The 27792-nt window shown below is 37.4% G+C and overlaps 4 protein-coding genes across 7 annotated transcripts in view; 3 read left to right on the top strand and 1 right to left on the bottom strand.

The window, feature by feature from the left end:
- The window catches only part of LOC122077387, a 5566-nt gene extending 4809 nt beyond the window's left edge, over positions 1 to 757 (top strand). Inside the window, exon 4 of the mRNA XM_042643327.1 lies at positions 426 to 757. Within this exon, the coding sequence (XP_042499261.1) occupies positions 426 to 623 (198 nt within the window). The 3' untranslated portion in view covers positions 624 to 757. The remainder of the gene's footprint in view (positions 1 to 425) is intronic.
- Positions 1 to 6273, bottom strand: part of LOC122077389 (probable methionine--tRNA ligase) — a 9912-nt gene extending 3639 nt beyond the window's left edge. Inside the window, exons 1-7 of one of the 3 annotated variants that reach the window (XM_042643328.1) lie at positions 5729 to 6199; positions 5519 to 5620; positions 4681 to 4799; positions 4521 to 4586; positions 4272 to 4400; positions 3988 to 4128; positions 3484 to 3822 (exon numbers count right to left, since the gene is read on the bottom strand). In XM_042643328.1, coding sequence (XP_042499262.1) covers positions 3706 to 3822; positions 3988 to 4128; positions 4272 to 4400; positions 4521 to 4586; positions 4681 to 4689 — 462 coding nt within the window. In that variant the 5' untranslated portion in view covers positions 4690 to 4799; positions 5519 to 5620; positions 5729 to 6199 and the 3' untranslated portion in view covers positions 3484 to 3705. Of the gene's footprint in view, positions 1 to 3483; positions 3823 to 3987; positions 4129 to 4271; positions 4401 to 4520; positions 4587 to 4678; positions 4800 to 5518; positions 5623 to 5728 lie in introns of those variants that run through there. The other 2 variants (XM_042643329.1, XM_042643330.1) reach the window with 2 other exon arrangements.
- A 217-nt stretch (positions 6274 to 6490) lies between these two features.
- LOC122076185 (putative disease resistance protein At1g58400) lies at positions 6491 to 13460 on the top strand. 2 transcript variants are annotated; one of them, XM_042641499.1, is made up of 2 exons: positions 6491 to 8539; positions 8680 to 9011. In XM_042641499.1, the coding sequence occupies exon 1, from the start codon at positions 6569 to 6571 to the stop codon at positions 8498 to 8500; it is 1932 nt and encodes a 643-aa protein (XP_042497433.1). In that variant the 5' UTR covers positions 6491 to 6568; the 3' UTR covers positions 8501 to 8539; positions 8680 to 9011. The 2 variants fall into 2 exon arrangements, with proteins under 2 accessions (XP_042497433.1, XP_042497432.1); XM_042641498.1 differs by lacking the exon at positions 8680 to 9011 and adding an exon at positions 12956 to 13460 and having other exon boundaries at positions 6492 to 8539.
- The window catches only part of LOC122076187, a 35110-nt gene continuing 16467 nt past the window's right edge, over positions 9150 to 27792 (top strand). The window contains exon 1 of the mRNA XM_042641503.1: positions 9150 to 9468. Coding sequence (XP_042497437.1) covers positions 9413 to 9468 — 56 coding nt within the window. The 5' untranslated portion in view covers positions 9150 to 9412. The remainder of the gene's footprint in view (positions 9469 to 27792) is intronic.

The raw sequence follows: 27792 nt of genomic DNA on the forward strand, positions 1-27792 counted from the left end.
CCCACTCGCCATAAGCAATGAGGTTCAGAACCCTTGCCAAAATTGACACTACTAATGGAAGATTAGTACAATGTTCAGATTTGACAGAGGGAGTTATGGTGACCAAAGTCATTGTGGTGTCAAGGCAAGCCAAGGTGATGGCCAGAAGACCAAGGCTGGATTTTTAAGCATGTGACCCTTGAGCCATATGGTGACTGGTGCAGAAGACCAGATGAAGATCTTGTATGACTAGCAATGTAATAATGTTTTATCAAAATAATTTCCAAATAAAAATAAAGGAGAACTTTCTGGGAGGGGCTGTTTTGACATTTTCTCATATTCAAACTTTCTGTTCTATATTATTTTGTTTCATTCTGTATTTTGTAACTTAAGTTTTCCTTTCATAACATAATATATTTGATGCTTTCAAAATCTTTGTCCATCAGTCAGAAAGATCTGCACGGAAAGCAACTGTACTTCAAATGGCCACCATTTATACTGTTTTTGGTGGAACCCTGCTAAATATTGGGATCACAGTTAGCAGCCTAGATAGCCAAGTAATAGCAAACGGATCTTTCATTGGAGCTGGTAAGTTTATCATGTTTATTTCGCATTCTCTAGATAAGAATTCAGTATCAGATTAGCCATTTCTCTGATGGTAGGTCATAATAAACTATTCTCCCCTCTCCCACCCCAAAAATTACCCCCCTCAAAAATAATTTGCAGGTGTTTTCTTCGCACTATTAATTAGGTCCATGCAAAGAGTGAAGAAGCTTGATAAATTTGAGATGATTTAATTCTTGTGCAGGGAGCAAGCACCTCTCTTACCTGTATAGTGAATCTAAATTTTCTGTTTCAATTATTTAACAGTGAAATTGTTTGTTGGTGTGCATGCCATCCTCATGAGTTGTAAGGCATGTTTCTGCACCATGGTCATTGATATTGGTCGCCAACCCAAACATATCCCAATTGAGTTTGAAAATTCTTCAATTTTGTTGTTTTGGATCTTATGCGAATGGAAGAACGTGTTGTTTGTTCTTCAACACTAGAAATATGTAGTCTATTATAGGAGACAAGCTTAATTGAATATGCAGAAATAAGGCTAACATGCATGCTTGTTCTTTCGAGCATCCATGGTTGAAGGTCAAGGAGATGGTCTTGGCACCAGGAGAGCAGTATGGCTGAAGCATCTCTGAAACTTTGGGATCTTATTTTCTGAATATATATAAAATTGTATTATGTAGCACTAGCTTGACCTTGTTGAAAACATTGAAATAGTTTAAATTATTTGGAACTCATGGCTGTATTGATGTATGGTTAAGTTGTAGTTGGGATTATTATGTGGGGGTATTCGCTTTATTTGTTACACTCATGGCTCTATTGGGAGTGTATCATTGCTACCATGAGTGCAAGAAGTAGATGAATGTGAAAGATGAAACTTTTTACCTGAAGCTGCTCTCCCTCTCTCTGTCCTTTTTTTTTTGGTGAATTGAGTATCAGGTAATGGGTTTTTGGGGTAATTATCGTCGTTGTATTTATGCAATCACTTTGTTAAGAAATTCTTCAACATAATAACAAAGAATGGTTTTATTTTGCACATAAGACCCAGTTGGATCAAAGGGCAAGCTTCATTTGCTATCATTGATAATCATTGTTGCACTTTCTCCATTACATACAGAAACCCCTTAGTTTTTTTTAGAAAAAAAACCCCTTAGTTTACTCCCTGCAAATTAAATAACTATAGAGCAGAATGATCTCAAGTTGTTACCATTCTGAAGAAATTTGTGGTCCTTGTAAGATGAAGACGGGCAATTCGTTGTCCGGTACCCTGTTGCAGTTTCAACCACCCATCTATCGACAGTTCCTCCTTGGGAACCTGAGGTCACCTTACCAGTGCCAGCTTGAAGCACAAAGGCTGTCATCATGGACATGAGAGGACTGGTATGTGTATAGATAGAATTGGGAATTTGAATCAAACCATAGCTGGTAACAATAAGTGAATATATTTGAGTAGCTGTAAATTTAAAATATGGATGTTCCTAAGGAAAACATGCCATTAAAGTAGTAAATTTCTCATATTCATTTATTTTAACCTCACAACCCCCTTCATGGATTTTATTCAATAAAAGCGAAAGTTGAAATGCATAGAACAACTTGATAGATGGAATTTTTCTTGCCTGCAATTCCTACTGCAGTATAGGGTAAGCATCATCGCCTGTCATTGCGTCGTCATCGCTTGCGGATGATTCTGAAGTCATATCACAATTGTTCTTCATCTTATGAACACTTTCCAATTCTAAACGTTGGTCGTGTATGATCTTCTTTGATTCAACCCTTTTGTGTTCAAAATAGGCACGCCTAGTTCTCGTACTCGTTTTTGAAATTTCACGACTTAGGATTCGAATATTTTCATCCAAAGTCGTCACATCCTTCGCTTTGTAAAGGTCTTTTCGAAGGGGAACCTCTACTCGTAGATCTCTTGCTTCACGGTATGCATTCTCACGATCATTAAGTAGCTCTTGCATTTTCTCCTTCAGTCGAAGCTCCTCTTTCCCTTTATCTTGATTCACACTGGGAGTAGAATTACTAGCTTTGGAGCTACTGGATGCCATTATAGAGTTACTTCAACATTTTCAAGGTGGCTAAGAGGATGTTGAAGCGGATGGGTATATTTGTAGTCTCCATACCTACTTCAAATTGTAATAGTAGGTGGTACTTTTAATATGATGTGAATCTTGAATACATAAATGATTCCAAAGGGTAAGTAGTAGTAGTCCATCCTCAAATTCACTATATTATGTAATAGTGTTCTTCAACATGATGGGCATCTTCAAAAAGTATTATACTTGCTTCCAAATCATAATGATTACTGAAGTGTTGGGCAGGTTCTTTGACATGATAGAATCTTGGAAAAAGTTGCATGCTTTGCTTTGTCAGGATGAGTATAGGTACAACCACATGGGAAATTTTGAAAAATTTGCAAGATTGCTTCAATAGTATTCATGTGAAGCACCACAACAGTATTCATGTGAAGCACCAGTTACTAACATGTGTATACAGGCAAGATGACTATATGGTAAAGTTGAGGAAATATACTTAAGTCACATTCAATCAAATCCAAGTGGAGCCTTTCGAATCGTACTATTGGTTTCAGAACTATGTATTCGATTAACAGTAGATTTCTGTGATAGACCAGTTGGTTGAAAACATAGAGTATTAGTTAATTTGATTGATCAATGAATGTATTGCTTGAAAATTGATCTCTGAATACAGTAATAATCTACCCCTCCAATCTTTCCACATAAGAGCTGCGACCTCCAGCTATACAGCATACAGCACAAACTCCACATCATTTCAACCACATTATGACTAATCATATTAGAATGAAGTACACTACACCATTCTCACCCGAGAACAGGTGATAGGAATAAGAAAGCAAAATTTCCCTTTGTTATAAGGACCACCACTCATGAATCATGGACACCCAACTCTTTCCTGCACAGATTGAAACAAAAGGCCCACAAAATTTATTTTTGGAGCAACACTTAAGTTTCCAAAATAAGGTATTCTCCCAAAAACAAAATAAAGGTTCCCTCACCAAAAGTATTCACATATAGAAAATTTATTAGATAATTGTTAATCAACGTAAGATCTGATATCTAGGATGAACTTAAATAAATTTAGGCTTCTAGGTTACTATTTTTACAAGTACATAATAGCATTAAGTCACATTTTTGTTTTCTTCAGCTGCTCAGCAACCTTCTTTGCAGCATCTGCCTTCTCTATCCAATCAGCTTGACTTCCAGCAAATATTTCCCTGTAGAACTCTACCTCTTCATCTTTCTGTATAAGAAAATGAATGTCAAACAACAGTTATCTGGATGGGGGTTAAATGAACCATCAGTATATATCTACCAGAGAATAATAAACCATAACTATGCAAAAAGCAAAAGCATAATGCAAAAATAGATACAGAAATAGATTTGAACCAACAGAAAGCATGTATACCAGTTCCTTAAATAAAGGTTTGGGCGTGCCTATGTCATGACCAGAAGGTAGAATCTCCCAAGGTCTCCGCGCCCTATCAATATCTAAAATTTCATCACACAATGATAGATGTGGTCTTGGCAAATTTAACTGCCTTAATACCTTTAACATAACAAAAGAAAAGCCTCAGAATGCAAGATCTAGTAAACCATTTTTAATACTGAAAAAGCATATGAGCCTTATCACTACAATAACAATAAAAGTATTTCTTAATTTCAATGTACACAAGGTAGGAAATGTACTACCTCAACAGAGAAAGATGGAATGAAAGGTTCTAACAAAGCTGCAAGCAGATATACTAGTCCAGCTGAAGTTCTCATAACGATGTTGCAAGAAGATGGATCATTTTTAAAGAGATTCCAGAATTGGCTGTCCTGCATGCATTAGAAAATTCATTAGTAGTGTGAAAAAACAGAACTAACAGATACAAAGACAGAACAGGTTAATAAACAAGACTTTCAAATTGAAAAGAACAGAAAATTATACAAGCTTACTTGCAAATATGCGTTCCCTTCACTAGAAATCGTCATTGCAGGCCTCAATCCTTGCTTTAGTTCAACCTATGTCAGATCAGATGATGAAAATAAGCAAATGACGATCTAATTTCTAACTGTCATAAAGGGGACAAAAAAAGTTGTGTCTGCATCCAATCACCTTCTCCATGGCCTCGATGCATTGATCAACAAAATCACTAACTTTTTCTGCTAATTTCTTGGTCAAGGGATGTGATTCTGCACCTGGAGCGTCAGGAATGATAGAAGCATATACTTGGCCTACATAAAAAAGAAAAATGTAAGTACTCAATACAAATGCGAATTAAACAAAAAGGAAGTGATACAACAAAGAATAATTATAGACATTGTAACGGCATCACGTCATACATGATGGAAAAGAATCATTGAAAAACTATATTTTCAGGAAAAGATAACTCTAAATGGGTTACCACATTGAAGCTGCCAAAGAAAGGCATGATCCAATCAAACTTCATAGAGCATACTAATGATGGGTTCCAAAAGAGTGATCAATTTCAAAAGGAAAACACAGGCTTTGAGAACTAGCAACAGTAGTATCTATGTATGGTTCCATTGAGGCATTACATCAAACACCTACTAGGCTACTAGTCACCAACACTACAATGAACCATATCTATGTACTCTATTTTTTTAGTTTGAACAATTGAATGTGCCATTCATAATAATAATAAAAACAATAATAATAATAACGAAAGACCCATGTATGGTACAAAGATCAAGATATAAGTTTCTGTGAATTCATCGAATAAAAGAGAACAAGAATGAAAATGCTATGAACCAATATCAGAAATGTGGCTCCCATTCTCAAAGGAATAGTAAGAGGTTCGAACGAACCAACATGGGAATGGGATTCATTCGATTCTCTGTGTAGTGAGAAAAAAAAATTTAAAAGAACACAGATTACAAAAACAAAATCAGTAAGACATGGAAAACTGAAACATCAAAAGATCATTGCTTACCTCAAGTTATGGGAAGAAGATGACCGATGGTAAGGTTTGCTGATCCCAACAGAGCACTCACGCAGACCCACGAACAAACATGGGAATGGGATTCTTTCGATTCTCTGTGAAGTGAAAAAAAAAAAAAAAACACACACACACACACACATATTACAACAACAAAAAAACGTATGACATGGAAAATAGGCTGAAAACAAAATCTTTGCTCACCTCAGATGAACATCCAACCCGAAGAAGATGAACGATATCGTGGGTCTGAGTTGTCTCCCCTCCTTTGTCTTTCTCCCATGGCGATGGAGCCGGAGCCGGAGCAACACCAGAAGAAGTGACAGGAACAACAAACGGTTCCAAGAGAAGAAACTTCAGAATCGTAAACTGGAGGAGAGCACTCACACAGCACCAGTTCTCTCCCCTCCTCTGTCTCTCTCTGTGTGTGAATGAGAAGTCGATGGGTGAGTCAACCGATTCTTCTCCCTCGAGTCCTTCTCCCTCCATTCTTATTTAAGAGTACCATCTCCTGAAACCAGCAACCAAGTTTTCCTCTTCTGGGAAATCTGTAGTCCGAACAACTGAAATCAGCAACCCATTCCTTCCCCTTTCGGAAATACATAGTCTGAACAGAAACTTATGCCCTCAATGACGCGATCGGATCATCGGACGTTAAAGAGTCGATTGTAGAAGACGATTAGAAACAAAATCGAAATTTTTTTCACCGATTGGAACATGAATCAAGTTCAATGCGTAGGGATACGAAGTCTGGCGTACGGCTTCCACTGTTTTGGGTATTTCGGTAATACGCAAACTGGTTTTGGGTATATACATTGAGTGAAACCCATCGTGGGTATTTCGGTAAAACCAAACCCAATACTGGGTAATCAAGTAATTTTCCCATAAAAATATTAGAGAAAAAGCTTTTTTTTTTTTTTTTTTTTACATCGACGAAACATTTTCTTATACTTTGTTTTCTCAATCTCCCTAATGGTCTCCATATGTTCACATCGAACAAAGAAGGCTTTCCTTGTTTTTCATCCTAATGCACATCGATAGGAGATGGCAGAAGCCTTGGTGAAATTCTTTCTGCAAAGATTGAGTTCTCTGAAATTGCAAGAGAATGAAGCTTCTCCAGGTCTGCAAGATAAAATCCAAAAGCTCAAGAACAGACTTGAGGAGATTATAAGCTTTCCTGGAGATATAGGTAGTACTAGCAAACAAGAAGATGGATTGGTTTGCAATTGGCTGGGAAATTTGATAGAAACATTACATGATGCGGAAAATTGTATCAATGAGTATGTCGCTAAGGCTAGAAATCAAGATGGGTCTGATCAGGTACTGTCAATTGTGCAGTTTTGTGGTAAATTAGAGAAGATCAATGCACATCTTGCCGAAATTTTACGCCAAAGATCTCAACTCATTATGCCTCCAACATGGGAAGCAAAAAAAGAAATTGGGCAAAGTTCTTCTTCTGGTGATGGTGTTGATGTAGTAGGTGAGGAATCTCTTGCCCCTTTTGCTTTGAATTATAGAAACTTGCCTTCTTACCTTAGATCCTGCTTAATCCATTGTTCTCTCTTCCCTGAGAAAACAAGTAGAGGAAGATTGGTTCGGCTCTTGGTGGCTGAAGGTAATTTACAAGAAAAACCAGGGGAAGTCATGGAGGATATTGCTGAAGAAAATATAAACGAATTGGTTGGCCAAGGTATGCTTCGCGTTAAAATTGGATTCAAAGATAAACTCAAAGTTGTCGACCCTTATCATAAAATTTGTCTACTTAAGCTACAACGAGGATATTCTATCAGTCAGAGTCTGTTTTGTGATTCTAATTTTCCTCAGAGTTCCTCCATTGTTGTCATCCACCACCATGGTGAGACTATCATGACAAGCTCCAGTGATCACCCAATTGGATCATTATATGTCTTTTCGTGTAATGAGGGCATTCCTGACAACCACTGGGCCTTCCATAACTTCAAAATTTTGAGGGTTTTGGAGATTGAGGATGTTAAAATTAAGAGCTTACCAGAAGAAATAGGAGATTTGATACATTTGAGGTATCTAGGCTTGAAACATTCAGCACTGTATGAGATTCCAAAGAGTATAGGCAATCTTCAAAATCTACAAACTTTGGATATTAGATGGCCTAGAAGTCTGAGGGGATTGCCAAGTGGAGTTCTGAATCTTCAACATTTGAGGCATCTTATGTTGCCAGTGAATGAAATAAAAGTCCCCTCGGGTATAAGCATATTAACAAACCTCCAGAGCTTAACTGGTTTATTTATAAGACATGGCTTCATCAAAGAATTAGGGAGTTTGACTCTACTCAGGAAACTGGAATTGATGGATGTTTCTGAGGAACATGCCAGTCAGCTCTCTGCTTCTATTATGAAGATGACAGGACTCCTGTCTTTATCTCTACATACAAGAGGTTATGGAAAGGATGAACTGTTGCCCACATTGGAGCCATTTTCACCATTGACATCTATCAGAAAACTTTGCCTAGAAGGGCGTCTTATGGGTCTATCTAATTGGGTCTGCTCCATGGAGAACCTCACTAAGCTAAGATTAGGTTTTTCCTTTCTATCTGAGGAAGAAATTTCTCTACTTCAATTTCTTCCCAACTTGAAACATCTAACACTGTGGAGAGCTTGTGAGGCCAAAGTAATAAACAAAGAATTTTCCCGCGTGGGTGGGTTTCCTAAGCTAGAGATATTTATTATTGCTTCTCCGTATCTTCTGGAATGGACTGAGATTGAAAAAGGGGCATTGCCAAGCTTAGCATTTCTCTGCTTTCACAGTTGTTCACGGTTGAGGAATCTTCCAGAAGGACTGCAGTATGTCAGCACACTAAAAGTACTGGAGATACTTCCCTTGCACCCAGATCTTGAACGGAGATTGAAACTTGATGGAGGCAAAGAGAATTACAAGATCAAACACATCCCACAAATACAGTTTTTCTCTTCATTTCTACGCACATGGGTTGCAATGTGATGCCATGTTCTGTCAACTGAAGGAAAAGAAAATTACAAGGTCAGTCACATCCTCTGGTTCAGAATGTAAATTGTTTTCATATTTCTTGCATTTCTTTTTTCTTTTTAAGATGATGATCAAACAGTAGGCTTATTGGGTTAGGCCAAACTCAATGTGCTATGTTGTGTACTGAATTGCAGGCCACATAGTTGTGATATGAGCTACTTTTGGCATCTGCAGATGGATTTATTTCTTAAAGGGTGGTTGCTAAACTTGGAATTCTTCCATTTCCGTTGTTCATGATTGATAGCACTTCCAGAATGTTTACAATATACACTTAATTTGGATCGCATACATGTTAAATTTGTAGCTGATTTCAATCATATCATACACCATCTTAGATGATTTTCTCCTGTACCACCAGCCATCCAGTTAACAAGAAATGATGTGCCATTTCTAACTACACAAAATTTCCAGCCAAAAATCATATGATCAAATTAATTAAATTACCATATGGCAGATTTTTAAGGTAGTGAAGATATGTCTGATATTTCTCTCAATTCTCGGCCCAATTTCTGCTACTGGAATAAAGTGCCATCGACTAGGGTTTAGGTTTGTTCTAACTGTTCTGTTTTAACTTATCAGAGTTCTCTATAGTCCGGTTCTTTTCTTTATTCTGTGACTCTACTGTGCTACCTTGTATAGGGCAGAAACTGATTCTGTTTCTTAGAAATTCTACAGAATTGTGTGCTGTTCTAATATTCCTAACCTGCTATCTGATAGTTCCATTGTTTTGTGTGATTTTAGACTTCATTAGAACCATACAACAGGCTTAAGCCATTCTTTTGGTTCACACTGTTTAGGTACGCAATAGCATAATGCCAGCACATTTTTCAGGAATGCAGATGAAAATCATATGGTGATTCTCTCGAGATGTGGATTAATTGGGCTTTTCATGCCAATGGTCCTTACCCAAAAATCCAGAACAGATATAATTTTCTTCAAAATGTAAATATAGTTTTTCATTTTCTTCTTGATTTAAGATAACAAAGAATGCCATACTCAGCTTAATGTGAGATTTTATTTAGTATGGATTCCAGTACTGCTTGTCACTTTTTTTTTCTTCTGAAAAGTAATCATCATTAGATTGGAACAGATAAAAAAACAGAGTCCTCGAAAAGGAATGATAACAAGGATGGTGGTGGTGGGGTCCTTTCCTAACCATACTTTGGGATCTCATGAGATTTCTATTGGTTGGTCTAGGACTAAAACAGACTGAATCATTATTTAGCTTTTGAAGGAGATTGCTGTAGTTCAAGATCAGTTGTCTTGCTTTCCATGGAGGAGGCATCTGGTTAACATCCACAACAGATACTTTCTGCATTGCCTAGTGATTTTATCTACTATTTATTGATTTTGGGAATGGTCTAATATCATAGGGTGGGCGATAAGTTTAGAGCAAACAGATACAGTAGATTTCCTAATGAATTCCAAAACTCTCTTATTTTTAAGTGATTTATTGCTTTTAGGATGTTGTAACACCTCTCCCTGGATTGGTCATGTATGGCTCCAAATGTCATAGCTATCGATATGCTATAAATATCACTACTTGAAAAAGATTACACCTAGAAATAAGTTTAGCCATCTATAAAACCGTGCAGAGAAGGGGGAAGGGAAAGGGTGCAGGTGGCTTATATTGGCATGGAAATGGTCAACAAAGTCAGGTATCTGATGGTTCTTAGTAATCACTAACTATATTATCCGACATCATTTGTTGAGCTTCATAGTGTAGAGAATGATTTGTGTGCAGAGGTTCTTAGTTATAACAATGGTCTCAAAAAGAAACATCCAACTCAACAGAAGCTTGGAAAAGGAAAAACCCAAGTAGGGGGTCCAACTATTCACATTTTAGGTTAACATTGGGGGACCAACAAGAAGGGCATCCATCATAGCACTCTTATTTGTTCTTTACAGATGATTGCCTTATATTCCTACAAATTAATCATAGCATTCTCAAAAATCTCAGAGAATCAATGAAATTATATTGTGGTGCATTTCAGCAAGTAGTTGATTGCCAAAAGTCTTCTGCCACCTTCAGCTCGAACATCCACATTTAAGCTTCATTGTATATCTGCAAAATTTGTGAGAGTTCATGGCCTTATTGAAGCTAGGAAATATCTGGGTCTCCCTGTAAAGATAGAGAAAAACAAGAAAGGAGCTTTCCGAGATATAAAGGACAGGATTCTTGCTGGAAAGAGATGTTAATCTCTTGCAGGGAGAGAAGTCATTCTTAAGGCAGTGGCGGAAGAAACACCAACTTCCTAATGGTTTTCTTGAAGACTTATATGAAGCAGGATGCAGATTTTTATGGAGCCACAAGCAGAATGGGAGAAAGATTCATTGGGTTGGATATGACTATCTATCCAAACCAAAGCTTGAAAGAGAACTTTGGATTAAATACCTGACCATTCAAAATGGTCATGCTTGCAAAGTTGGGTTGGCAATTGATGAACAATCCAAATTTCTTATGGACGAAGCTGTTTGGTAGTATTTACTTTCCAAATGGGTGTTTCAAGCTCAATTAGGGGATAAGCCCTCATGGGTTGGAGAAGTATTCTATATGGCTTAAATCTTTTACAAAAGGGTTCTTGTGTATAGATGGAAATATAAGATCTATTCAAATTTTGGGGAGAGCATTGGATTCTGCTTCTCAATGGCTATATAGTGCACTATCGTAGACTTCACGATTGTATAGAATGGTGGGTCTCGGATCTCTTAACTCAAATGCTCAATGTAATGTTGCAACGTTTAGATTGCTCTTTGTGCAGATTCAGATGGAAGCTATATACCCCTTAGCTCAGAAGGATGTAAGGATTGTCTTTATTAGAGTCCTCACCCAAAGGGCATTTTTTTTGGTGAAATCAACATATAGACGTGGTGGTATCCAATGGGCAATCCAGGGCGGGCAGGAGTGGGTGGTGTCCTTAGATCATCGTCCAGTGAGATTATTTGTTTTTCTCATTACCTTGGAGTTTGATCGAACTTCATGGCTGAATCCACAGCTCAAAGGCCTTGAAACAGCTTGAGAAAAAGGAATCCATCGTCTCTGGATATCTGATTCGAAGACGGTGATGGTGTATATATGGTCAAGTCAAAATATTCCTTGGAGATTTCTTCAGCAGTGCCAGCACTTGAAGGATTTTCTTTTATCTGTGCGATGGTATATTTCCCATTGCTTTTGGGAAGTCAATTTTGTCGCTGATGTGCTTGCAAAGCATGCCGCAAAGTTCTGTAGATTAGAAACTTGGGATTCAGGTCCAACTTTTATTTCCAATGATGTAAATTGGGAATTTTTGTAACACCCAAGATATTGATTTATTGGATAATTAGGTTTGCTTTTCTCCTCTACTGATGGAAATGCAAAAGGTGGAGGATTGAAGTAATTCTTTTATATTTGCTCCGTCTTGGGATGCCTAGGTGTATTCTCTCTACCATATTTTTTCTTTCAATTCCATTTTGCTGAACATTAACTATATATATATATATATATATAGACTAGCTTGGTGCATCCCTTGCTCCCCCCCAATCTTAGGAAGTAATAAAAATTAGTGCTAGCTCCAATTGGTATGGAAGATCTTGTAGAATTCAATCCCAGGTGCAAGTGTTCCCATGGAAAGCTTGTCAAGGGTAGTTGAGTGATGATAAACCTCAAGCAGATGATCATTATCCAGTTATATATGTGCCCAGGCTGCCCAGAATGTGGAACACACTTTTGAATGTCCACAAACTCAACAAGGTTCATTTGCTTCATATGTAAAGGTAGCAATGAGCCCTTCCTCTATAGCTCAAGCTTGCCTTTTGATAAGTAGATTCTCAAATAGGGAAGGGCTCTAGGTTTGGCAACGAAGATCCAACAAAAGATTTTTACAGTCCATGCAATCATAATGTGGGAGATTTGGAAGCAAAATAATGCTGAAGTATTTAACGCTAATTAGTTCTTTATTTTCACCTGCTGAAACCATTGCTATTTCTCAGATTCCCCCAAGTATTTCCGCTAGAAAAGATTTTTGAAGATGGGAATTTTCTAATTCTGGTGCTTTTTCGATCAAGTTTGCTTACTATGCTTCTCTATCAATTTCAGAGCCTTCTCCCTCTTACCTTGATCCCATCTGGAAAATCATTTGGAACTTTCTTTTGATGCCTAAAATTAAGATGTTTCTTTGGAGATGTTGTTCTAATAATCTTGCTGTTAAAGATCTTCTCTTTAAAAGGAATTTGAGTCCTAACGTTCCGATGAGAGTATTGATCATGCCCTATTCCAATGCTCCTTTGCTGCCACTGTTTGGTTAGTATTTTCCTTATGGTTTGATTCTAAGGATTTCATATAAAGACTGGCTTAACTTCATATTTGTGAAATATAAGGATTTATCTAATCAGATGGATTTTCATTTAACATGGTCATCTATTCTTTGGCAGGTTTGGAAATCTCGAAATAATGTTGTGTTTCAAAGGACTGATCCTGATAGTTTGGGCACAATGGCTGTGATGAACTCCATAATTTATGATGGACGTATCTGTGTGGAAGAACTTGCTTCTGGTGGTTCTCAACCTGCTTCTGTTATTCCATATCTGATTCATGTTTCTCCTTCAGGCTACTACCTTGTTATCTCTTCCGATGGAGCTTGGAATGCTGCAACAAAAAGAGGCTGTAGAGGTGGTGTGCTGAAATCCCTTCAAGGTGTCTTTATAGGTGCCAAATGCAAGTGGGGAGTAGTGTTTCGGCTGCTGCTACTGAGGCAGAGGGGATACGTGATGGAGTTTGATCACTATATCATGCGGCTTCTCTTTGGTGTAATATCTAAGGGATTGCCTAGCTGTTTTTATGGCTTTAAACTCTCTTTCAACTTCGATTGATTTGGAAACTAAATGTGTAGTTGATGATATTCTTTCTTTATTAATAGATTTTTCATTTATTTCTTCTCGTTTTATCCCTCGTTCGGTAAACATGGAAGCTCATGTCCTGACATTAGGGGCATCTCATCTCGCTTGGGAATTTCTCATGTTTGGTGGCTTTGAGCACGGCATTGTCTCAAAAAGAAAAATTCATGGATATCATCAATGGTTAACCAAACCATGGAAGTTGTCTTGCCATTGATCCCATGATCTTTAGTTGTTACAAAGATCCAATCAGGTATCAACCATTTGCTCAGACCCATAGTGTCATAGCTCATTTTCACAGTTGCAGCTCTATCTTTTAGGCCAAAATCCATGGGATGGATTAGGTTGCCTTATTCTTAATGATCACCAGAAGCTCCATTTGATTGCTACAGATCATATGTTCCCTATCTCAATAGTTGTTGATGTGTCCCTAGCACTTAGATTGGGACTATGGGCCCATGAAATGGTCTTATTGCCCCCTTGTGCTCTCTCTGATGGATACTCATGCATGTGTTCTTGCATTGGAGGATGCTCATGTCTTTATATACCGGGGGGCATGGGAAACATGACCAATTAGCATACTTTTTCTCTTAAAATTTAGATGAAAGTTCTGTAGCTAATGTCATAGACATTGAGAAAGTTAAAGATTCCAATCGAATGGTTACATTTACAAAGTCACAGTTGGAACCAGGTGGGTCCCACATGCATTTATTTGACACTCCTACATTTGGAAAAAATTGACGACCAGAAGCCCATAGTCATACCCAGTTCCCACGTTTCCATCTCTAGACTTGCTATGTATGACCTTACAATTCTTGATCATGATCAGAACCCCCATGGTCATGCCCAGTTCCCCACGCCCCGTCTCTAGACTTGCTATGACCTTCTAATTCTTGACCATTGACTGACCAGTCAACCCATCCAAATTCACCTAGATTAGGGGGCTGGTCTATCCTATTATATTTGAACCGGATCAGTACAAGGTTAGGTACTTCATAGACCAACCATGCTTCGAGAAATGGAAATCGGATTCACGATTCTAATTCTGAATCGAATCGATTATGAATCTGATTCCAACTTTATTGGATTGGCAAGGGTAACTTCTGTTAATATGTTGCCATCTTTCCCCTGAACACTTAACAGACTCTCATCGCCTTACTCATCTTCATCTAATTTATGATAGATCGTTTAGGGATTGAGAAGAACAATTTAGTTTTGGAGAAGTGATCAATGTAAACAAACAACGCATCAAACGTTAACTGATCTATGACCACTGTTATGTGTTAGCATGCTTATTTTTCTTAAAGATTTCATGTTGGGAGCTTGTGAGTAAGGCATTGCTGATGTTGCTCACTTGAACCATAGGGCCAACTAAACTCAACCGACAATAGACCCAAATGTAACTTGATTTTCTTATATATGGGCTAACCAACATCAGAACCTGGTTTGAACTTGGGCCATGTCTGGATTGAATAGTAAAATTGCAGGCTCAGTACTGGTCAAACAATCAAACAGACCGGCCGGTCTGGAAATTTGACACATCTTCCCCTTGGCTTCTACAGGCTTGGTGGGACCATAGTATAGATTTCCTGAAAGATGGGGTTACTGATCACTATAAAAGGGCTAGCCTGCAATTCAATTAATCATCAAATTTGTTTTCTAATCTTCATTAGAGGAAGTTCTAGGTACTGGGAGACATGGCACAGCTTTGGCCTCTCTTGGTGTTTGCTTTGGCCACAAATGTTGCAGCAAATGTAGCTTATTTTACCCCTTTCTCACCATCTCCATCACCATCTCCTTCACCATTAACACCACCTCCTATATCCAATTTCTACAAATCTCCACCACCACCTTTAAAGACACTACCACCTTCTCTTTCTCCACCACCACCACCACCATCACATTCACCATCTTACTATGAGCCACAAAGTCCATCACCATCACAAAGTCCTTCATCCCCATCACCTATACCTCCATATAATAAATCACCATTGTCACCATCATCACCACCTTCTTATTACAAGAATATACCACGACCCTCGCCCTCTTCTTCATCTCCTCCTCCTCACTACTACTAATCACCTCCTTCAACATTTCCATCTCCTCATTCTCCTCCTCTGCCCTCAACTAAGCCCTCACCACCTCCTTGCAACTCACCAAATCCTACACCATTGCCAGCATCAGTCCCGCCATCGGTTGTGCAGCCTCCTACTTATCGTCTCAGGTCTCCTCCTCCTATTGTTTACTAGGGAGACGGTGATTACTACAAGTCATCACCACCACCACCACCACCACCACCATTCTCACCATCTCCATCTCCTATTGTTTACTAGGGAGACGGTGAGGATGGTTTTAAGGTAGTTTTTGGTTATTTCATATAAATAAAAGAGCATAAAGTCATCTCAATTATGTCACAATCTCCCATGGGATCAGCGTACGTGTTGTAGTAACATCCTTGGAATAATACAATTGCGTAATCAAATTTTGTTTCGATATTATTTACTTCTTGAATTATTATAATCCTTTCCATTTTTCCCCAGCTATGCCCTCCAATTTTGGACATGTGTCCATCAAATTATTAAATGAATGTTTATTTTAATATTCTTGTATGCATGATTATTATGGACTTGTTCTTTGTGTATGGTTTTTATTCCCTAAACATGTTCAAGGCTAAGGATGTAATTGAAAATTATATTCTTATGATCGCCATACCATGTAATGTTTTTGATGTTGATCACATGACATAAGTGTGAGTGTATGTATGTGTGAACATTGAACTAGATTAAACGGGAATCTTAAACATGGCCTTGACAACACACTATTTATGACAAAATTCCGTCTCTTATTTTGTTTTTTGTGATAGAAGTATCCGTCTAGAAAACCATCACAATTGACCCCTTAGGGATGGAAATTGTTTTCAATCTCTAACTTTATGGGACTATAGTTATAAAGAAGGATGTGCGGCGAAAATTTTTACCGTCCTGAAAAGATATTAATGATAATATTTTTGGTATTTGAGATAGAAAATTTCCATCCTAAAAACTCATTTTTCTTGTAGTGACGGTTACATTGTGGATTTTGGTGCACGAACGATTGATGTCACTACGACTATATTGGTATACTGCATTCATAGTGTTTGAACATGAACAAAAGAGATGCTCAATATGAAATCCACTTCAATCAAGAATCAAATTAGGTATGGATACAACTCTCAGGGCATTGATCAATTGATTACATTGTCCTCAACTAATTTCTTCAATTCACATAAACATAACCAATCACCAAGGAGGTCTTTAAATAGTGTAAGTTTTGCATTAAGTATCTAAAGGAAGATATATTGACAAAAGCCGACCCACACTCTAGTGGCAGCTATATAGGAGAAAAGAAACTCATTAAAGTTGTTATATGCCAATTTTTTTTTATATAATTGTAATATATACACAAATAGATGTCGTCTATACACAATTTAACGTGGCAAATCAGCTCGTATCGACAACCTTCGTGCACTCTTCAAAGTCACACTGATCATTAGATATTGTGGGGTGAAATAATAGCCTAGTGAGGTCATGATCTTGGCCAAGTGAGGAATATTTAAAAAAAAAAAAAAAAAGCTTGGGTTTGCTTCATCTAGTACCTAACACCCTACATCGGGTCACAGTTTCGTTTGTTCGGATCCTTATCATTTTTTTCTTTTCATTTTTTCTTTCCATTTCATTTCTATCCATTCATTTAAAATCCGTTAAACGTTGATGATCATAGGTTGTCACTGAGAGGGGGTGAATTACCAGACACGGTCCCTTATATACTTGCACTAATGACTGTCTCTAATACAGTTGCTCACAATCACCAAATGCACTTCATTGAATCTGTATTGTACTGCTAACACTTATGCACTGATGTATACACCCGATCTTTATTGTCCACTTGTCACATAATGCGCAAACACCAATTTGTTGGGGAAACCCAATTTTACCAGTCTACTTCGTGTGCACCATAGCCTCACAATGAACAGAATGGTTAGGCCTCTGAGGCACACCCATCCTGCATTCAAATGCACTCCAATACAATTGCATAAAGCAGACAAAGTATAAGACACGGTGGTTTACATAGTTCGACAGTGTGCCTACTCCACGGTGCAATGTCCTAACTAGGTTTTTTTCTTTTAACGAAGGTGTCCGGGCCAGCTTACACGCACCTCGACTAATCCTCAAGGAGACTTACATGGTTGTGGCATCAATATGCCAACCACTTGGCCACCTTGATCCATCCTAACCAAGGTTTCGTATATTGCACAATACATTAAAATTTTTTTATAGCAACCACCATCCAGAAACTTGTTTGCAACTACACAAACAAGGGCTACTACCCCAATCTTCAATCAAGCACCTACTTGAATGAAGTTACAATAACTTGAATTCAAATAACATAAGCAAATCCCTCACTACAACGGCCAATATTGGCTTACAACCAAATTAGGTTTTTTTTCCTTTTTTTTGCTAAATATCAGCAAAAGTATATAAAAGAATCTGGAATTTACAAGATTATCATCTAGGCATTCCAAGACCAAAATACAAGAGCAACATAAAATCTTCAGTTTCACCTTCGACATTGCCACTAGAAAAATTGAAAATTACATTATTTTTCTTTGAGGATCTACCTTTAACATGGCTGTCAATAGATTCCTCAAGAACAAATACAGAGATAAATGCTTTTCATGAATCAAAATGATAGCGTGGTCAATCATTACAATCCCAATAAATTTCCCCCTTCCCTATACTTTGCTCTTATTATATCCCCTTCCCCTATGTTTTCATAAATTACGTCCACCTCTCCTATCAGATAACGATGTTAGTGGGGTGTTAGTTTTGAATTATAAAAGACAATTTTAGCCTTTTGTAATTCAACTACAATGTAAATACCTATTTCACCCTTATGTGTCTTCACATACTATTTCCTCTCAAATTGAAAAGAGATTAGGGATTAGGGTTTGAGAAAAACTAAATGGAGTTCATCATCTCCGGTGATAGGCGAGGGTGGTGGGCAACAACAATGGTGAGGTGCTCTCCTTCTTTCTCTCTCCTTTCGTTCTGAGTTTCTATTCTGGTTCCTTCTTTATTTTTATTGTATTTTGGTTCATGGGGGTTAGTGATTCTATATGACTTTGTCTTCAGTAGTGAATACTAATGAATCAAGTTAATTGCAGAACAAAATAAGGCCAAAATGTTTCCTGTTTTGATGGTGTTTTTCCTGTACAGATTTATACAAAGACGCATTCAAGAAACAAAAATGGAAGGTGATCAATACATACATATCTAGAAAAGGGTTATCTGGTGGCTTATGTTCTAATCGTCTAACTGAATCTGATGTTTCAGACCGAGTAGATTCTATATTCTTCTAGAGTATGACCATAAAGCCAAATGGGATGTTGGAATTTGATCTGGACTCAGGATTCCATAATCATTGCCAAAGGCTGCCATTCTATTGTCTTGTTTCATGAGTTCTTGCCATCAATTAACCACAAATAAGTATGAAATAGAAGTTTGATGTGGGGTAAATTTGAGTAGACATTCATGAAGCCTACAGTTAGAACCATGATTATGTTGTCTAATAGTGACTTCTATGATATGTTCAGTTAGAGAGCTGATTCTAATCTGGGTCCTCAAGCTCAACTGGGCATTTACAGAGCACTAATCTGTCAGCAATTTCACAAGTGCACTTCTTCATATAGAGGATGGAGCTTCGATTGTCGTTCGCTGATCACCAAGGTGGGGATATTTCCCCGTTCAGATGTATGTTGTGAAGTTTCTCTAAAGTGGGATAAGATTTCTCACTAATTCAATTTTTTGAATTGGGAAAGATGTATAACAAGATAAAAGAGTAAAACTACAATAATGATGTTAATATGGGTATTACTGAAATATTTTACAAACTAAACGCTAAAAAGTTAACCGAGTGAGCATATTTGTAAATTTTAACATACTTTAGGGGAGGTGGACATAATTTCTAAAAACACAAAAAACACAGGGAAGTGAATGTAATAAGAGCAAAGAATAGGGGAGGGAGATGTAAATTACCTAAAAAGAAAAAAGGTGGATTTGTTGATGATAGTAATAATCATAGCTTTAGAATCACTTTCTATCCCTAAATGTTGGTAACTTTTTATTTGGCATTATATATTCCAACGAAAAAGCCTTGAATTCTGCACAAAAATTTGTTTGAACTCTTAAATGTTGATAAAAGCATGCCTCAGAGATTCCTTTTGACTTACGAAAGATTCTACCCACTGCAGCAAGACCTGAGTTGTCCAAAGAGCATCCATCAATATTAAGTTTGTACCATCCATAAAACTTGCATTCTAAAGTCTGAAAAAGAAGGAAATAAAACTCCTAATTCCTTAGAGATTAAAAGATCGGCTATGGTTTTCACCTTGCACTCAATAAAAAAACATGCTTCCTGAAGGTCCATCAAAATTGCTTTACACACCAGAAATGTTGTCCGACCGTTGCCTTCGAAACGTTACAAATTTCTTTCATTCCAGATGTGATATGGAATCAACATGAAACAACCTTTCCAAATCTGATTTAAGGAAACTGATTTTGTTTTCCTCTTCCACCAAGCTCTAAGATCCTCAATATTTGTAAGATTGGGCCAGATGATTTTATAGATATCCATGAAATATTTTCAGATCTTAAAAGAGAAAAAACAATCAAAAAAAAATATGATCAATCAACTCCATATGATTCAAACAGGGATGGCAAAGGGAAGCAAGTGGAACCCGGTTCTTCATGACATTTAAATATGTAGGCAGTCGCTTGTGCATAAGCCCACCATCACCATCTCTAGAACTTTGGTTTCTTACCATTCCCAGGACTCGAGTAGGGTTCTATGATCCTCATAGCTCTCCGCTCTTGGCTTCTATGGCTCATTCTGAACCCGCTGATGGTTCTAGCACAGGCAATATTTTCTCTTCTAGATTCAGAGAATGATTATTCCTCTCTCACATTAAAAAAGCTTTCTCTTGGCTTCTATGAGACATCCTGAACCCACTGACGGTTCTGGCACAGGCACTACTGTCTTCTCTTCTCGATTCAGAAAATGATTTTTCTCTTTCACATTCAAAAATCTATTAGCATTAGCTCTGTGAGAAAACCTTTTAGGATCCAGGTCCGTGTTGGGAAGGGTGGAAATGGGGCGAAAATGGTATGGTCTGGTTGGATCCGGTTGGTTCTTAAACCTGAACCAAACGTGTCTTTGATGTTGGGGTTTCGATTTACTAGTATGGGTGATACTGGGCTGCACTGGGAGGACTCAATGCCTTTGTGAGAGAGCTCAAAAGTGCAGGTACCGCTTTCCTAGATCAAGTCATGTGAAGCACAGATGCTTTCTTTGATAAAAGTCATGTGTAGCACAGATCTGAGTCCTATCACTTGGAATGTAGACTTGGCCATCGACCTTCTTATGCTTCAGTTCCACTCTCCATGGCCTTCTCCCTTTCCATCTGTGAAGTTGAAAAATAGGTTATTCTAAAAGCTCTAAATGAGCAATTACGCATTATTACCAACAAAGGTAATTTGCAGACTCATGAATTACCATTTACATTCGGACAATTTGCAAACTTGTGAATTCTTTCTTGCATCTCTCACACTAACCTCTTGAATCATCCCAAGTCCTTTGGATCATGGCGAAAGGAAGAACAAGCATGGGGCACCAGAGGATTGCCAGATATTCTACTAGGTCAAGCGTACTCATTTGGATGCCCATCTGTGGATTCTGTTGTCCATAGGTTTCTCTCGGAAAACTGCCCACAGACGGTTGAGGAAAGTGTTTTCTCCCTCGCCGATGGTTACCATCGAGCCATGGTGAACTCTTCTCTCTAACTCACGTCCTCCTGCCCTTTGATGGTTTTGTGTTCTGTAGGGAAGTAAAACACAATGAAGCTTGTTCTTAAATAATTTTTTTTCCCTCAAAAGTACAGTGAGAAAATAGGAAATTTACCATGAAAAGGTTTATTGATTTTATTTATTTTTGTTCTCTTATATAGCAAAAACTGTAACATACCTGGTAAATCGTTGACCCGATTGTATAGTTTTCTATATTTTTTATTGTGCTTCTTAACCCTCTGGAAACTGTAATCTTCCATCTCTTCTCTAGTGATGCATGCATTTACCACGTTTTGCCACAATTGTATTCTTAAAAGAAAATATTCCTTAACAAAAAATATATTGAATGAGGATAAAAAATAATTATTTTATTAAGGTAGTAGGAAAAATGAAAGACCATCATATACATCTTGGACCCTAGACCAGTATTATAATTAAAAGCCACAAATAAGAAAATATCAAGAAATAGTCCATTTCATATTAATAGGGCCAATCTTGGACAAAACTCGAAAAAACTGAGGTATATGATGGGTTATGGTCGCTAGTGTCATGCCTAGCTTTCATACCACATTTTACCTACTAAATGGAGTCCTAGTTATAGGTTTTCTAATAAAATTGGGAAGTGAATTCTCTTTGAGAATCTAAGAAAAGAGAGTTACTCTTATTATTGATAAGATGAGAAAAAGTTTAAGTTTTATAATTTCCTTAATTCTCTACTGCAAAATGATATATATATATATATATATATATGTCTACCTTATTTCCTATTATGAATTTTTTTACTCATATAATTCTCTTTGCATTTCTCAAGAGATAGACGACTTAGTAGGAAGTTTTAAAGGTAGAAAGAAGAGGATAATGCAAAAAATCATCTCATTAGTTGATGAAAAACTTGCAACCGACTGGTAAGAGTTAATTGGGAATTAAGGAAGTTTTTTATGACAATTTTGCTTTGTTGAATTAGACCGGGACATCTCCCACTTTGAATTAGGGGAGATCTAGATTTCTCTAATTCAGTTTTAATTGCTTTTTTTGGTGCTTGGGGCTCTCTTCTAAAAGGTGATGGTTTTAAGTCTGTGCGTTAAGCAAATTTCTCGCTTTTTTGAGTTAGTAGCATTAACCAAGGATTATTAAAAAAAAAAAAAGTTGGGGTTAAGAATTAAGTGGGGTTAACTAAACCATCATATAAATTTTTTCAAAAAATTTTAAATTGGTAGAAGTGGTCTTTATTTTGCTAATGATGGCCAGGATTTTGTCACAGTAGAAGGTTGCATTTATGGTTCCATTATTTGCAGCTTTATTAATAAGATTCTATTGTGTGTTGAGGGGGGAAGGAAAGAAACATTCACATAAGAAGAAAAGTTGAAGTGTTAGTCTAAATTTTTTACATTAAATAAAAGAGTTTTGATTAGATAATATGTTCTTTGAGATACTATGGAGGTGACTAAAGCTAATTCTAGTTCTTAATGAATTTTATCAAATTAGAATATTCATAAACATTAGGATATTTTCCTAGTATACTATTTCATCTTTTTTAGTTTCTTCATTGTATTGAAATTTATAGATGTTCCCATAAGTGGTCATATTTCTTTTATATAGTTTTTAGCAGAAGAAAAAAAAAAAAAAAAATACAGAAACAAGATTCATGATTACTTTCCATAAAACTCATGATGATCCAATTTCATTTGTCTTTTTTGTATATCTAAGTAGATTTTCATATTTTGTATTTATCTTGTGAGGGAAGGGGGGGGGGAATGGGCATGGATTCTCTCTAGTGCTCGAGTGTCCATCACACAGTTGGTAGCACCTGAGCATGCATCCTTGGCCATTACCACGCCCTAGGCGCACTGGTGCACTTGAGACGATCTAGTTCTCGGAGAAAGAAGGAAGGATATCTATAAAAATTTTGTGCATAGTTTAATACATTAAATATTTTTGGTACTTCCATTTATAATATATTTCTTTTCACTAGAATATCATTTGTATTAAAAAATTGGAAAAAAAACATACAAGAGAAAAATGGAAAAGAATCCAAAAACACATACGAAAGTGCCTAAAAAATACTAAAGAGGACTAGGCCAAATTCCCCACCTTCGACATTGCCATCAGCAGGGAAAAGACCCAAAAAACCCCCTAAAGCCTGAACAAGGAGACATTAAACAATACAGAAATGAGGACGTCTTATCGCTTCCATTTCCAGATCCAATCTAACCATTGACGGCCAAGAAAATGGGACCAGAAGAGCTGTATTTAGTTTCTGATTTTGCAAGAAAATCTGCAATTGAGTTTGCCTCCCTATAACAGTGAGTTAATTTCCATTCTATTAAGTATAATAATGGAAGCAAACTACACCACCGTTGATGACATATTCATGGGACCACGACCCTTGTAAGCAATAAAACCACAGTGATTGAATCACATTTAACCCATAGACGCTGGATACCCATGACTTTTACCTGCTCCAAGCCTTTTTTCACTACCAGAAATTCAACTTCAAAGTTGGTTTTTACTCCTATCATCCTTCCGAAATTTCCTATAACCTCGGAGTTCCAGTTATGAAACATACCACCAATACCCACCCTGCCAGGTTTCCTATAATATGCTTTTATTTTAATGAGATATGATTGAGTAGGTGGTTATTTTTTTCGCTAGAAGGTCAGAAAATGTATTAAAAAATAGAAGAAAAGGGGAAAAAATATAATACAACCTAAGAATCAGAAGCGAGCCTCCACCTTCGGCATTGCCATCAGCGGAGACTCATTTCCACTATCTCATAAATCTAAATCTCGTTCTTCCTGCCTTACTAAAAACAGCTCACTCATGATGCGATGAGGGAGGATTACATCGTCAAAAGAGGTCCCAGTCTTGGCTACTTCTTTGGCCAAATAATCTGCAATTGGATTAGCTTCCCTGAAGCAATGCGAGATCTTCCAAGTAATGTTATTTAAATAACTGAGAAGGTTGCTCCATTCCTGACAAAAAAACCAAGGAATAAGCCTATGGTGGAATAGGCCAACCGCTGCAGGGGAATTTGACTCTATCCAAAGGTGATTAAAATTGCTTTTGCAAGCAAGAGAAATCCCCTTAATTAAACTCCAAATCTCAGCCGAGAAACTGTCAGTGACATCTAGAAAAATGTGATAGCAGAACAACAATCTACCATCATGATCTCTGAATACACCTCCCCCTCCTGCATGCCCTGGGTTACCCAAAGAGCAGCCATCTGTGTTAAGTTTCACCCAACCAAGCATTGAGTAGGTGGTTATAGTTCTTTCACTTTTTTTTTTTTTTTTTTTTAGGTAGATAATTTTTTTCAACTAGACACCTTCCTTCATGGTTATTTGACACTTTTATTATAATTTGGTATTTTAATTTGTAATCTTATTTTTATTTTAGTGAGATTTGGGAGATGGAGTAGGTTGTTATGGTTTCTTTTAATTTAGGTAGATTGCTATTGTCGAAATGATACCTTCTTAGTTATTCGACTCTTTTATAATGAGTTAGTTTCTTTTAATGTATTTTTTTTTTTTGGGTAAATGCAGATTTATTTAGATAGATATGGAGAACTCGTAGATGAATGCAATATTGGTCTTAGATCTATATTAAAAATAGACTATGCTATCACGCACGTCATGGATGGAGACCTCCTAGCTAGGAAGTCAACTGTATATGTTTAACTCCCTTGGAACATATAAGAAAGTACAAGGTTGAAGGGAAGATTTAAAATGTAGAATATCATACTCTAAAATAGGTTCAAGATTAGAGGCTTCATTGTAGCTTCATGATACAAGTAGGAGACTACTTCCTTGTTATCGGACTCTACCAAAAGATGAAAGATTTCTTCAAATATGGCTTCTAACATTACTGTGACACTGAAGAACACAGTAAGTACCAGACCCACCTGGGAGATTAGTGAGGTGTCCCAACAAGAATACAACAAGTACCAGGGAGTTTGAGAGATCTGCAAGGGTGTGCAAATTTTAGTCCCATATCGCCTAGGGAGAGATTACTGGGCTAGTTAATAACCACTAGCTTCCTTAACATTGCATAAGGCGCTTTAAAGCTTTGAAGCTGATGGGCCAAAGAGGACAATATTATGTAACGTTAATGGAGCCAAGGCATTACAAATGATATCAGAGCCGAACCCGACAACTTGTGGGGCCACTTGTGACACCCAAGAATACGGCAATTATCAGACCTACCTGGGAGATCAGTGAGGTGTCCCCACCAAGAATATGACAAGTATCAGGGGGTTTGGGAGATCAGTGAGGGTGTGTAAACTATAGTCCCACAACGGCTAGGGAAAGATTACTGAGCTAGTTAATAACCTCGAGCTTCTTTAATATGGCACAATACGTTTTAAAGCCTTGAGGCCCATGGGCCAAAGAGGATAATATTGTACAAGGTTAATGGGGTCAGGGCGTTACAAATGATATCAGAGTAGACCCCGATAGCTTGTGAGGCCACAATGGGGATGCTATGTCGAAAGGGAGGAAGTTGTTTTACTCAAAAATATAGCAAGTACCATACCTACCTGAGAGATAGCGAATCGCCAAAGCTTCAGACATCATTGGAACCATGAAAGCTGCAAGCTCAAATGACGAATTATGGCTGCCCTTGGTAATTATAGAATATATAACCTAAACCTCCTTTCCCAGGCTCAGTTGGAAGACTGGTATCACAATTTATCTCAAACACATTTAGAGGCAGAGGGTCCCAAAGTCGTAGCAGGCTATTGGAGATCTAATTGTCAACTGAGACAACCGATCTTGGCGGGATTATATTTGCTTTATTAAAATTTCAGTCCATCTAGTCGTATGGATAACTTCCACTGGAGACCAAATTTGACAATCAAAGAGAAAACCATTCCAAGAAAGCCAAAATTGCCAATAAATAAAAGGGCATAAAGACATTAATTCCCTATTGGGTTGCTTCACTTTTGAGGTGAAAACTCCATCCCAAAATCTAGTCATAAAGAGATACATGAGAATCCATTGAAACTCTATAGGATAAGTTGCATCCCAACCAAAAGGGCGTAAAAAGAGAATATGAGAAACTGATTCAACCACACCTCCACAACAAGCATAGGGCCAATAGGGATATCTCTTCGTATCAGATTTATTGATGTAGTGAGGCATCCCCACCAAAGAAACGACTTAATTTTTAGTAGTGCATAACAGCCCCAAATCCTTTTCCGTACTATTCTGGCAGCTATAGCCAAAATTTTCAGTGACGATGATGAGGTCTACGTATTCTCGTCCTCAGTTTCCATATTAGATAACATATGATATGCATTCTTGACTGAAAAAAAACACCATTTCATGTTGTTCCCCCAAACAAGTTGATCCTCCTGCAAGCATAACAGTAGATGGATTTTTAGGATATCTCCATCACCTCAGAAAAGGTTGAAAAAGGGACTCCATAAGCCGAGAGACACATTGAAATGAACAATTAAGCGGTTGAAGAGATTGGTTATAGAAACCCAGGAGGGAGGGCCCAAGTATGCTGCCATATTTGAATGTGTCACCATGAACCACTTACCTTAATAAACTAATTTAAGGACTTTTTGCCCATCAATGATGCTATGCCATGCCTAACTTGGGTTACTTCATAGCATCATGTCGTATTCAACGTTGTTTTGTTCAATGAATATCTTTTTCACAAAAAGAAGAAAAAAGTAAGAAAATTAAGGCACTTTTTGGTATCATTTTTCTTTTTGATTTTTGTTTATTTAACAAAAATCGTTAATGAGAACTATTTTTTATCAAAATATAAAAATGGTTTGGTAACTACTAGATAAAAGTGGTTTTGTTTTTTTATGAGAAATAGGCTTGATATTCTTGTGTGCAAAATGCTTTTTTGAAGAAATGGGTGAAGAGATGTCCCCTTTATCCATTTTCCTTATAACTCTATTTCTCCACTTTCCCCATCCCACTCGTTACAACTCCTTCCCCTCTCATTCTCCCACTCCCTTCTCCTCCTCCTTCTTCTTTGTCTTTGTATGCTCCTTTGATCCACCCTTCTCATCTCTCTCTCTCTCTCTCTGGTCTTTGAAGAAAGTAGATCTAAAAATCAAAATCTAAAATGGAAGAAAGCCCCAAGGGCTAGTTGTTGCAACCTATTGCGGAAAGTCCACAAGGGCCAGCAACCGTGGTTACTGCGTGTGGCTGGTCATAACCGGTGGGTCGGTGGTCCTCTTCTCCTCCACTTACAGTCAATTGATGGAAGGAGAAGAAAGAGATGGGAAGTGGGGATCATCCGCTGTTAGCACTTGCCGACAATAACCTTTATCGTCGAAAGTGAAGGATTTGTAAGTATGGGATTGAGTTTTCCAAGGGGTTGCAGGTAGGGATGAAGCAGAGAAGGATTTTTGTTTGTTTTTCTTATGATAAACACGTGCTCGGTAATTTTTGGTGAAAAAACAACCAAAAATGTGTTTTAGTGAAAAACCATAAATGATTTTCAAGTTCTTTTTGATTTTGTGTTTTATTGATT

The sequence above is a fragment of the Macadamia integrifolia genome, chromosome 4, assembly GCF_013358625.1.
Source record: "Macadamia integrifolia cultivar HAES 741 chromosome 4, SCU_Mint_v3, whole genome shotgun sequence".
NCBI lineage: Eukaryota > Viridiplantae > Streptophyta > Magnoliopsida > Proteales > Proteaceae > Macadamia > Macadamia integrifolia.

Bases quoted from the DNA above. Each gene is read 5' to 3' on its own strand.
- LOC122076185 (XM_042641499.1), top strand. From the start codon at position 6,569: ATGGCAGAAGCCTTGGTGAAATTCTTTCTGCAAAGATTGAGTTCTCTG.